Raw genomic sequence first — 12,367 nt, forward strand, 5'->3', positions numbered from 1 at the left:
ACTACTAGCCTACACCTAACATTGACAGTGTTGTAATATTGTTTACATCATCACCAGCTGACCTATGATCTATTGCCACTGGTCGATCTATGTGTTAGTAGGGGTAAAAGTGCATTTCCACTGACTGCTAGCTGCTGACAAATGTAGCTATAAAACCTCAAGTAAGGGAAAGTAGCAGGTTTTTTAATGACGAATATGATTTACAGTGCTTTAAGGCACTTGGCACATAGGGAGGTGTCCCACTGAAACTGGATCCAGCGTCCCTCACAGATGCCTGAGATCCTGAATTGCTGACTTGAAGGGTATCGTAAGAGACTTAACTATTCATAGGGTTTGCTGCTACCGAACCTGCAAATCCAACAGATTGCTTCAGCCCACCAGGACCATAGAAAATCAGAGTCAAACCCTAAAGCATCTTTCACTGTAGTAAATAAAGCAAACTCCATGGCAAGACACATACTATGTATTTATTGAAAGTGTCATTTTGTGTAGGACTTTTATCTGTCAAGAAGAGTGTCTCATACGACTTCCAGTTCCCAGTTCTTCCTTGATTCTTACGTAAATGTTGTCCTCAACTGTCACAGAACCTAACCAGCAACGAGTGACTGAATGAAAACAGTGTTCACCAGGGGAGACATAAATGCACTTACCTCCTCCACAATCTCTTCCTCCTCGAATTCATCAATTTCTTCATTCTCCTCCATTATGGCACAGTTTTAGATATTCTACATGAAACAGACACACAATATTCATCACTGTCAAGGACTTTGAGTGAGCTGAATGGAAACTGTTAAAATACTTCAATTATTACAATACTGGACAACATACCAATGTCTCTGATGCTGATATACTAACAATTCAGTGTATTCTTTAGCTCTATCACAGGTTGAAAGGACATTACTTGAGATATTTTAGGATCTCTCCTTGCAGATCAAGTTGAACCCACACCTGCACACTAACCCTAACCCAATGTCAATGAATGAGCTTCACTCAATACAACTCAATTAGCAAACAGAATGTCTTACATTCTCTCTCAAGCACACACATGCACAAAAAAACAATACAATAATCCAAACAGTACCAGACAGATTCCTGTGGTATTTTAACAAAAGCTTCACTTCCCATCCACTAGGGTCCCAAATTGATATTCCACTTTTCGAATTGCTTCAAGCCTAGATAAATCAAAGTTATATCAAATACTTCCCCAATGTCCTCAACTCCACCAAACAGTTCAGGTAGAGCAGAGAGAAGACATGAGAAACCAAAGGGCTCAATTGCATGGGAATCTTTTTTTGAAGGCCTCTGACTCTGCAGCTCTCCCCCCACCCTCAAAAAAAAAAAAAAAAAAAAAAACCCACAAGCACTGCGCCTCCTGGCTGAAGGTTGGCGACAGCTGCCCCACGATGCTCCAGCTATTTGTCATGTAAGCCAATGCCACAGCCTGATTGGTTGGCTTTGTTTAGCAAACTGAACTGCAATTCCTTCTGAGGCTGCAGGTTAAATATAGGACAGCGTACTAACTACCCTTTTTAAGGACCCAACTAATCTCATTCAAAGAAGCTTTTTCTAAACAAAAGGCACACAAAAAAGATGACGATAGAAAGATGGACAAAGTCATGTTGTGGATTCATGGGTATCCCAATGGTGGCCTGGTTGAGCTGGAGACGTTCTGCTCTGGGCTGCCTGGAAGTATCCTTTAACGAGGGCATAGCCTCAACAGGCTCATCCATCCATAAATGGTCTTCCAGCATCCAAACAGAACCAGAAGGAGAGACACAAGTCCAGGCAGAGTGCAGGCCATGCAGAGGGTTTTGCTGAAAACAATGTTGCTTGGTTTTTGATTGCTTACCAGTTACTTTAAAGTTTAAAGGATTCCCAAGCCGCCAGAGCGTCCCCAACTTTCCTCCAGAGAAACGCTGGGAGACAACTCACAGCTGCAACGACACCCCGGTTATCATGTGGCCCAGACAGCCAATCAACAGCCGACACTCAGGTTTCTAAATCTAAATATACCTAGTGATCCCTGCAGAAAAAGAGCACCTGTTCAGCAAATGTATCAGCGGTTCAACTATGAGGATGGGGCAACGGGAGTGAAAACATGAGAAAAGCCACATCTCGAAGCATCCCCTAGGCAGGGGCAGTGGGTGTAGTCACTGGTTTAAAAAACATGCCTGTTGTTTGGAGGAAGGAGACAATCCTTGAGGACAGGGCTGTGGAGAGGGCACTGACTCACTGTTACTGTATTTTCCAAAGTCTTTGAGGCCAGCTACTAGCTGACCCTGTTCAGATGCTTAATAGTGTCTGGAATCAAGTTAATGGTTGAACAGACCACTGGGGTGGAAGGGAATCAAAATAGTTGACCCGGTCTGAAATAAATACCCACTATAAATAAAAAGCTCAAAATGATCCAGAAATTGCTGGATCATTTTATAAAAAGGTTTATCACTTGTGCCAACACACTCCAGACTGTGAAGGAAAGATTTGATCAGACACCAGATCAGTTGATCTTCTCTACTGATCTGAAAATGTTGGGCTGGTTCTGGATTTGACTTGTCGAGTTTTCATGGATTTATTTCCATATGTATTGAATAGAAGAATAGAAGAAGGTACAAAAAGAAGGAATAGAAGGTGGTACAAATGTATAAAGGGTGAAAGTAACTTTTACGGCTGAGAGTGCCCCTTCACGATGAATGCAGGATCGTCTTGGTTTTACAGGTTTCGCTCTCTGTCATCATTTGAGTGAATAAAGTAGGATGCAAGGTTCAAAAATAACATGAAAGAGAACAATGGTGGCACATCCCCTCCATCAAACTTACAATAGACACAGTTGCTGTCTGTTCTGCCTCTGCATTGGTATACAGAAGTATTCATGGTGATCCTGTATAAAAATACAGCCATGGACTATTTCAAGAAACCTAGTACAGTGGAGGGCGTACATGACAGAGAGTAAGGTGTTCTCTGGAAAACATAAGAACAAATACTGGAGGCATTTGTGAAACCCGAGTCTAAACTCATACATACTGTACCTTAGATGATACCTCGGGAGGGGGTATGATGGGAATGTGTCTTTTTTCCTCTGCCGTGGACCTCTCTCGCTTGCTGGTATTTACCCCCTCCCTCCAGGAGAAGCGAGCGAATCTGGGCTCTGATGGACAAGCACAGCTGAGTCTCTACCTCTGCAAACACCCTATCCCCCATCAGTAAGTGGTGTTCGGAATGCTATCTAGTCCTCATTAGCAAGGTCAATGCAGATACCCAAGGTAAATCGGGCTAGTAATCAGAAGGTTGCCAGTTCGTTTCTCGGCCGTGCCAAATGACTGTGTCTTTGGGCAAGACACTTCACTCTACTTGCCTCGGGGAATGTCCCTGCACTTACTGTAAGTCGCTCTGGATAAGAGCTTCTGCTAAATGACTAAATGTAAATGTTTCCATACCTGCCTGGGTCTTAAGTAACAATTAGAGCTAGAGATGGAAAATGATGCTTAGTCACTGAACAAAGCTGACCGACAGACAGGAGGACATGGCAGTCTGGGATAGAGCAGCTGCATGGTGATACCTCCACTGTTGGTAATCACGCTCTCAGTGATCCTCCCCCTAAATCCTCGGAAAAAAATGGTTCTCATCAACACTGAGGTAAGAGGACTAAACAGGGTGTCTGGCATATGAGGACATTAGTTTGTAGATAGATATTGTTTACTAACCAGATGTCTGGACACCACAGCAGCCAAGTCCCTGCTCTTTAATAGATGGCTGACATAATGGGATGACAATGTAAGCACTATAAATTCATATTTTGTTTATCACATCAAAGCATATTAAATCACTTGATTTAATAGAAGCATCACCTCTGAATTATAACCATTTTGTAGATGTCATAGTTTGATAACTTACAGAGGGGCAGTTTTTGACTGAAGGGAGAAACTGGCAGCATGTAAATAAAGCTGAACACTTACAGCACAAGCAGTTACCTCCATCCATAGCTGTAGATCTAACACACTTACAACCACTTGCATTAACCTTTGCTGACAGCACAACTGCTACAATACTCAACACCGTAGTAGACAATTGAGAATCACTCTTGTACTTGTCTTTATAATCAATTGATTACTGGTTACTCTTCTACCAATATTATACATCTCATTTAACTTTGTCATGACTTGCTGCATGGTGTCTTCGAAATAGTGTCCTTATGTATTATATATATATATATATATATATGAAGACACTAATCCAAAGACACCATGCAGTAAGTCATAACAATGTTAAATGAGATGTATAATATTGGTAGAAGAGTAAATATATATATACACACACATATGAAGACAACAGCCATGCTTTCAACTGTAATTTATAACCTGACAGAGGAGGATTAACATAATACTGTACACACTGACTTTACGGTCTTAGTTCTTTTGTTCATGGATACCGGGCTGTTCAGACTACGTAAGTATATGTAAAGACATCCATTCATCTTCATACAAAAAATGTGCTACATTGCTAACTCATATTCCTATATTCCTAACATATATGGCCACTTCATGCAGTGGGTCACTCCTGAGCTGTGGGAGAAACGTTGTCTTCCGCAGAGCGAGGGATATGCTTACCACCCAGGCTTTTTTCTCTTTTACTCGCCACTCCTTCCCCGCTCGTCTTGTCCATAATCTACTCTGTAATCGGAAGCAAACATGAGTCCTCATAGAACATACTGCGCCCTAGAGGCCTGTAGGAGAACCATGCACATTCAGAAGCACAATCAATGGTTTAAATTAGAAAGTAAGAGAGTTAGAGAGTAACTATATTTATGCGAAAGTGTGCAATTAGTGTGTAACTTACCTCTTCGTCATCCATAAGAATAATCCATTCATGACACATTTTATTCACCAGAAACAGATAAAAACCCTTTATTTCACTGTGTACAATAATGGGCTGAGTTGGGTGTTTCCCCCTACATTGACTCTTTTCAACCATCGCTTGGGGAATTTGAGGCAGGCACAAAGTTACTGTAAATACTGGGCTGTACACACAGAGGTGATGTTAAACATCACCACAAGCAGTCCGGCAATACTGCAAGGCCACACTGGGCAGGATCCCTTTCTCAGACAACTGAAGACCTCATTTTCCCACGCCAGCCAATCAGACCCAGCCCACTTTCATGTAGCTTTATAAGAGAACCGTGCAAAAAAGTAAATACACATCAGTCTTTGAGGTTCTGAAATTGAAACGTTTTTGTTCACAGTTCAGAAAAGTCTGAGGAATTGTTGTGTAATAAATAAAAACACCCCCCAAAAAATATTTTCTGGCAGGTCTTTTCTTGCCAGGTCAGTATCAGAGGGCATCCATCAACCAACCACACAAGTGCCCCCTGTCCGTCCGTCCATCATGGAGGAGTAGAAACAAAAAAACACTTCATTGGTTCAGGTCAGTGGTCATCTCACCCGTAGTCGTGACATCATCCACTCAAGGCCCTGGCACAAGCTGGACATTGGCAAAAAGACAGACATTTCATTGTTAACATAAACGTGGCATACCATTCTTTCAAATGTAGCCATTTAAGCCTTTAAAGTGTCCTTACCCCTCCCCTGTGAGGGCACAGCAGGCCTGGATGTGCCACTGGTGGTCTTTGACTGAGGTGAGCTGTAGACTCTGGGAGATCTCTGCTACAGACATGCAGCCTTTCACATCCTGTTTATTGGCAAATACCAGCAGGCCAGCCTTCTTCAGATCCTGGGATGAAAGACAGAGTGCAAAAGCAAAACACTAAAGTGTTTGCAAAAGCAGCACCCTAAATCTCGTTTGAAAATCTCGTTTGCAATAATAAATAATAATAAATCTTGTTTGCAATAATAGAAGACGAACAAGAGGACTCACTTCATGAGCAAGCATTCTGTACAGTTCCTCTTTGGTGACAGAGATCCGCTCTCGGTCTGTGCTGTCCACCACCACTATAACAAACTATGTTGAGACAAAAAAAAAAGACAATTAGAAAAGTACAACGCATGCACTACCCCACCACTCCCCCCAATTCACATGCACACACACACACCTCCCGATCCACGTGCACACACACACACACACCTCTGTATTGGTGTAGTAGGTGTTCCAGGAGGACCGAAGTGACTCCTGTCCACCTATGTCCCACATGAGGAAGTGAGTGTTGTTGACAACTATCTCCTCCACATTGCTGCCTATTGTGGGGGATGTGTGTACCACCTCGTTCATAGAACTGTAGAGCAAAGAGCAATCACAAGCTGAGATAGTTTCCCAAACGGGAGTTCATGATGGAAGTCCATTAGCCCTACTTTCGCTTTTTATTTTCCAAGAGCAATAACCTTACCAAATGTACTATTCCACAATCAAAATGACAAATGTTATTTTTTAATATTTAGATGTACAGTCTACTTACAACTGGTAGAGAATGGTGGTCTTCCCTGCATTGTCCAGGCCCACAATGATAACTTTGTGCTCTGAAATACATCAAAAGAGAAAGCTTTTAGATTGTTAGAAGTATTCCAACATTCACACAAAACTACATACACTTAGCTGTCAAGGCCTGGAAAACAAGACCATTAACAACGACGGTGAACGCTGCACATCACGGTGACTGCATAACCTAATCTGAGGCATTTTCTAGAAACAGAGCTGATATTGTTCCCAGCTCTGAGGATCTCAGACCTCCACGCCATCAAATGACAAGAAACAACCCTCCTCTACTGGATCAGTGACATTCCCTGTGACAAATGGGGACATTTCCCTGTGACAAATGGGGACATGAGACATGTCTTCACCCGTTTCCCTCCCTCTGACACACTGCGGGTCAAGACTGAGACAGAGCAGCTCCAGCAAGATCTCACAATACAGATGGTTGACCCCCCCCCCCCCGTGGGCTGCAGGAGGCAGCAGCCGTTAGGAAGGAACTCAGACAAATACGAGCGCACCTGGCTCCAGGGGGCATGCCAGGGGCCACCTGTACGTCGACATACAATCCATGCAAATAGACAGTAAGACAAGTAGCTAAAGACAGAAGTCAGAGATGCTCGTGCACTGCCAACACATAGACAGGTTCAATAATCAGTTAGAAATGGTTTGTCTCTCTAAAACTGGCTGCTAATCACCGAAGGAGCGAAAGAGAAACATAGTCACTCAATAAAGTCTTCTCAAAGGTTGCTTATGGTTAGATAATAATTATAATCACACCATCTCCTCCTTTTCATTTCTGCTTTTTTATTATAACCAGGTGTTATGCTGTCTGGAATAAAAAAGCAGAAATGAAAAAGCTTAGGCTGCAATTAGGCTATTTGGTACAAATAAATTCAGAGAACAAATAAGGAAATGAATAAGAAAGAAAGACCAAAAAAGATTAAAAAAAGGAGGAGGGGGAAGGTGAAGATTATGAAAAAAGAGACAGAAATAAAGATTAAGTGTATGCTTCTGTCTGTACACATTCAGCAAGATAACTCATGTTTAGTCTAAGGTCCCACAAGTTCCTGCATGGCATAGTTGATTCTGAAGATCCAGGATATGCAGACCTCCATAACAACAATCGCAATCGCCAAGATCTAGGCAGTAGCACAACATGAGACAAAGAAAATAAAATACTTAGGCACCCAATATAAACAAGCCCTATGAATGTAAACCCTGTCTTCTAAATCTGAACATCTAGGCTAATCATTATCCTGTGAATAGACCCTGAACTACACAGCAGACAGGCAAAAACAGAAGAGAAAACCCCTGAACTATACAGTACACAAGTAGGATGTAGGCTGCCTAGATTACTAAACCATACACAGGTGTGGTGGCAAGCTTCCTTTTTATAACAAGTAGGCCCTAAGCAGCCTCAACTCAATACAGACAAAGCCACACTTATGTCACTTTCTGTTCTGCAGTAATTGCAAATGGCATGCATCTTTCACTTGAAAATCGGTAGAGTCAGCAAAGATGTCAAGTGCATGTCTCACATCAGTTGCAAAGGTTGTTTAGATGATAGGTTCCGCCCTTAGAATGTTGTTATTACACCGGCTACACCCACTATGAGAGTGACACCACTGTACTTTGGTGGCACCCTGTACCACCTTTTATTCTTCACCTTGTGAATGTGAATGAATGCCTATTGTTCTGGAGGCTAAAGACCTAGTAGTAGGATAACTGAAGACAATTTTCTTCAGTTTTCAAAATTCAAGCCACATGAATACCAGATAGGCTTAAATATAAGACATGCTTATCAGACAAATCAGTTGTCTTGCCACACTGAACCAAAACACAAAGCACCTCAGATATGGCACTGGTAATGTAAGTAATGCTGTCAGAGTCTTGCTACTAAACAGTTTAATGTGGTTTTAATGTTTTGCTGATAAAATGTTGGCGACGTCTGTTTTCCACAATATATGTAAGTATAGGCACATCTGTAAAAACAGAACAAAATGTGTAGGGTGTTACACTATCATAAAGCCAGTACTGAAATGTTTAATGGTTACTGTTTGCTGACTAGGATAATTTAACATTAACAACACATGTATAGATGAAGAGGTTGCCATTTAATTGTTTGTGTAAGGGAAAACGTTTGGTTTGCCCTACAACCAAATAGAACAAACGTTTAGTACCACACTGTGGCCTTTGAGAAACCAAACATAAAACCTTGCTAAAAGGTACTGTGACAGTGGTTGAATTTTCCATAGCACTCTGCTGGTCTCAAATGACAAGTGGTTCACATATCTGATTACCAAATACGATTGTTAGGCCCATCAGCATTAAAGAAAGTACATTTCACTTATTTCAGAGAGACTAGAACATGTAAGTGACTAATTGACAGCTAAACATCCATAAGACAGGGGGATTAGTTGTATAATGGTCCATCTACCCCTTCAGAATAACTAGAAGCAGCTACACTAGTGGGTGCTCAAGGAAATCAACGGTTAGCTACTGTAGCTGTATGAGATCCACGTAAAAATGTCAGACAAACAAACACACGTCCTCATGGACTCTGTAACTAAACTGGAACTACCAGATAACCAGCGCGATAGCAAGCACTACTAAAATGTATGTAATATGGACTAAACCGAAGACTTGAACCTAACTAGCTAGTTACTTGTCCTCAAGAAATGGTAGAGGGGGGATTTGTTTAATACATCTACACAGTGGTTGCTGTAATTGGTTAGTTAAAGTAAATTATTCAGATAACAAAGACAGTAAATAACAAAACATTTAGTTGCAATGCTACTTAGGTGGTATGTTTGTTACTTTAAATGCAATCTCATATGCTTAAAACTAATATGCTAGTTAGCTAGCACAAGCCATTTTTGTTTAAAGAAATAATTATGAAACTATCTCGACAACTGGCGATGTCTTGAAAACTTACCTTGATGGTTAAACAGCCTCCACAACTTAGTAAATATTATCCCCATGTCTGGGAGGAGAGGATGCAAATTAAGCTTGTTATCTTTGCTAAACTACTAGCCCTACAAACTATAGGCTGGCAATGCTGTTACCATTAGCAAGTTCTAAGCTAACTAGCTAGCTAGCTAATGTTACACCTGACATCTAACAGGAACAAAAAGCCGGGTAATGTCAAAATTTCTGCAAGGCTTTGCCATTGTTGAATATATAGACAATGTATTTTAGAGTACACGAGTACAGTGACAATCTAGTGTTTAATTCCAAAAAACGGCAGCTAGCTAGCTAGCAGTACTAAACGATGGATAGACAAGTACTACCGCAGCTGGGCTGGCCCAGTCGGCTCAGTTCGCTACTGTGTGTGAAACGTCAAAAGTTACGCATGCGTTATTCAGCCTTTTTTTCCTCCATTAGCGTCTCCAGAGCCAATCTTTCCATGGCTTTTATTCCCATACTCTTTATATGGTTCTGCTTGTAACCCGAGAGAGGGTGGCGTTAACGAGCATTTGTTTCAGTCTGAGGCTTTTCCCCTTTGCACCACAATGATGTTAAAACAACACAATTTGTAAAAAATATTGTGTCTTTCTCTATCTCTCTCTCTGACCTGATGTGAAAGTGCAAATGCAAAGGCTGTTACTGAGAAGATATTACGTCGAACAATACAAACATCTGTTTTTCCTAAATTTTTCGATTAGGAGCATTCCCTTTTAACGGAAAAAAGTGGACACATAAATTGCTATCCATCCAACAGAATTAGGGAAATTTATTACAATACAACTTAGTAATTGGCAGTACAAACAAAATCACTTTAATGCAATGCATTGGTCTCTCACAGGCAGTTTTCAAAGGATTTGAAATAAAATCATTGCTTGCTCTCCAGTGTTATTTAATCTAGAATTACAAATAAAAGAAACGTATTTTGGAATACTGATGAACCAGCATGTTATCCCATTTCTTCTGATCGCTGGTTGACCCTGATGAGATGTCAACTACAGGTAGTTGTAAATCACACACAGTACAGTTCTAGGAGACATTCCAAGGCATGTTCGGTCCAAAGAGAAACAGGTGCTTTAAATTGACAGTTTGTTATAGTTAGTTAACCTCTGAAGTTTGGTCACATTCACTGAAAATGCTACATGTGAATAGGAACAGGAGCCAAATAATGCTCCATAGCTACTAAGAAATACATATAATTTATGTTCACAGGTGGAAAAAGCTATAAATAAGTATGGCTAACCTGTATTATACAGTAAGGACAATAATTTCCATCTGTACTGTGTAATACAAATAAAATGTTGTTTTATTGGCTGATATTGAAATGGAGAAGTAGGCTACAGTTTTAGTAGAAAGCAATGTCTGTATTAAACTTCATGTCAATTCAAAAGATACAGTAACACATATGTTCTGGATGACATTTATCATATATTATTATGTAGATTAACCAAATTAACTATTTTTAGATTATTTCAAACTGTTACTAGGTGATAGGGATAGCTATATAATCTGCAACATATTTCTTTACAAGCAGAAGTGATCATCAAAGAATACTGTGGAATACTTTCACATAAAGTAAGCTTCAAAATGCATGAAGAGGAACTAAACGGCAAAGCTATTGGAAGACTTCCAGGCAGGAACAAAAACCCACCGCATTTTTGAATCATGATTCATAATAAGTACAATTGAGTTGATTCGTGTGCAGCAACCAACTGTGAGTTCAACAACATTTGAAGCTTTTTTCCACCCCTTTTGTCTTGACTAATTTTTATTTCATAATGACTTTAACATATGTCACTCACTAGCAAACCATTTTTCTATTGTCTGATCCAGCCTAACAGACATACATGACATATTTTAGCACTGGATAAATGCATGGCATATTCAATATTGAAGAATAGACATGCTGGCTTGATCATCCTAAACCAAAGCTACATAGACATTTCTATTTTGCAAAATAGGACCTGTGTTCCCTGCTCCAATAGAGTTAGCCAGCCTTTAGAGGCAGCTTAAAACTGGAAGCAATATTCTGACAATCAAAAATCCCCTTTATTGGGAATACTATTCTGCTCTGACCACTCACGTACAGAAATTCTTCAGGCAATTATATTCATCATGAATTACCCCACATGTAATGCTCAGGTTGAATGTGTATACTGTAGTTAAACTAGGAGTGAAGCATATTCCTTTGATACGCAATAACTTGAAATACTGTAAATGTATAGTAAAAAATTATCCCACTTTCCTAAAAGAGACCAAGGTAAAGACCTTGCTACTAATATTGTTCTCTATACTCAAAAATAAAGTTTTGCCCTGATGTGGGACTCCAATATCACTCAAAAGTTTAATTGACTGTATTAAAAATTGTGACCCTCCCACCCTCACCCCCACCAAAAAAAAAAAGCTAAAATCACTGGACATGTTAGCCAAACAGAAACTTCACTTGTTCTGAAAAGCAGGATGCACAGGACTGGAAACACGCACATCCAATACAATTTCAAACAACTTAGTTCGATTATTAAAGATGCATTGCCCTCTGCTGTTTTCAGCTCCTGGATACAACGTGTTAAGAGTTTCCACTGTGCTGATCCCAGGACACTTGATGCTGGAACTGGGTGAGTAGGGGAGGGAGGGAGGGGAAGGGCAGTGCAGAAGTGAGCCCATGGGACCGTAATAACACCTGTCCCACATGGGTACTCTTTCCATTTAGCCACAGGACTTCCCAGTTCAGGCATCCCCCCTAAACAATGATCTTTACAAGACAAAAGGATCCCTTGCAACAACCACAAAAATGATATGTTCCCAGATTGGATTTCCCAGATGCCCCGTAGAAAGCAGTGCCAGAGAGAAGTGAGGTGCTACACTTTAGAAAAAGAAAATTGTCACTGGAGTCTAAATAGTTGCCCCAATGTTGTTTCAAGGAGGGGAGACAACGGGGCGGGGCAGGGGGGGGGGGGGGTCAATGAGGTTTTATATGGTGTACCAC

General features: G+C 40.7%; 2 protein-coding genes across 12 annotated transcripts in view; both read right to left on the minus strand.

Annotated features, from left to right (window-relative positions):
* Positions 1–1,924, minus strand: part of neb (nebulin) — a 56,132-nt gene extending 54,208 nt beyond the window's left edge. For all 11 annotated transcript variants that reach the window (XM_084688367.1, XM_084688365.1, XM_084688360.1 and 8 more), the window contains exons 1-2: positions 1,850–1,924; positions 651–725 (exon numbers count right to left, since the gene is read on the minus strand). In XM_084688367.1, the coding sequence (XP_084544493.1) occupies positions 651–704 (54 nt within the window). In that variant the 5' untranslated portion in view covers positions 705–725; positions 1,850–1,924. The remainder of the gene's footprint in view (positions 1–650; positions 726–1,849) is intronic.
* Positions 1,925–4,871: 2,947 nt separating this feature from the next.
* arl5a (ADP-ribosylation factor-like 5A) lies at positions 4,872–9,714 on the minus strand. The gene is made up of 6 exons (XM_084688841.1): positions 9,353–9,714; positions 6,404–6,464; positions 6,076–6,223; positions 5,869–5,952; positions 5,573–5,724; positions 4,872–5,475 (listed from the first exon to the last, which is right to left on the minus strand). The coding sequence occupies exons 1-6, from the start codon at positions 9,396–9,398 to the stop codon at positions 5,427–5,429; spliced, it is 540 nt and encodes a 179-aa protein (XP_084544967.1). The 5' UTR covers positions 9,399–9,714; the 3' UTR covers positions 4,872–5,426.
* Positions 9,715–12,367: the final 2,653 nt, after the last annotated feature.

This window comes from Hypomesus nipponensis, chromosome 23 (assembly GCF_054491055.1).
Source record: "Hypomesus nipponensis isolate SF chromosome 23, ASM5449105v1, whole genome shotgun sequence".
Taxonomy (NCBI): Eukaryota; Metazoa; Chordata; class Actinopteri; order Osmeriformes; family Osmeridae; genus Hypomesus; species Hypomesus nipponensis.

Bases quoted from the DNA above. Each gene is read 5' to 3' on its own strand.
- arl5a (XM_084688841.1), bottom strand. From the start codon at position 9,398: ATGGGGATAATATTTACTAAGTTGTGGAGGCTGTTTAACCATCAAG. The intron at 5,953-6,075 runs GTGTGTGTGTGT...GTCTCAACATAG, and splicing joins CCTACTACACCAATACAGAG to TTTGTTATAGTGGTGGTGGA. The intron at 5,476-5,572 runs GTAAGGACACTT...GCCAATGTCCAG, and splicing joins TGTGCCCTCACAGGGGAGGG to CTTGTGCCAGGGCCTTGAGT.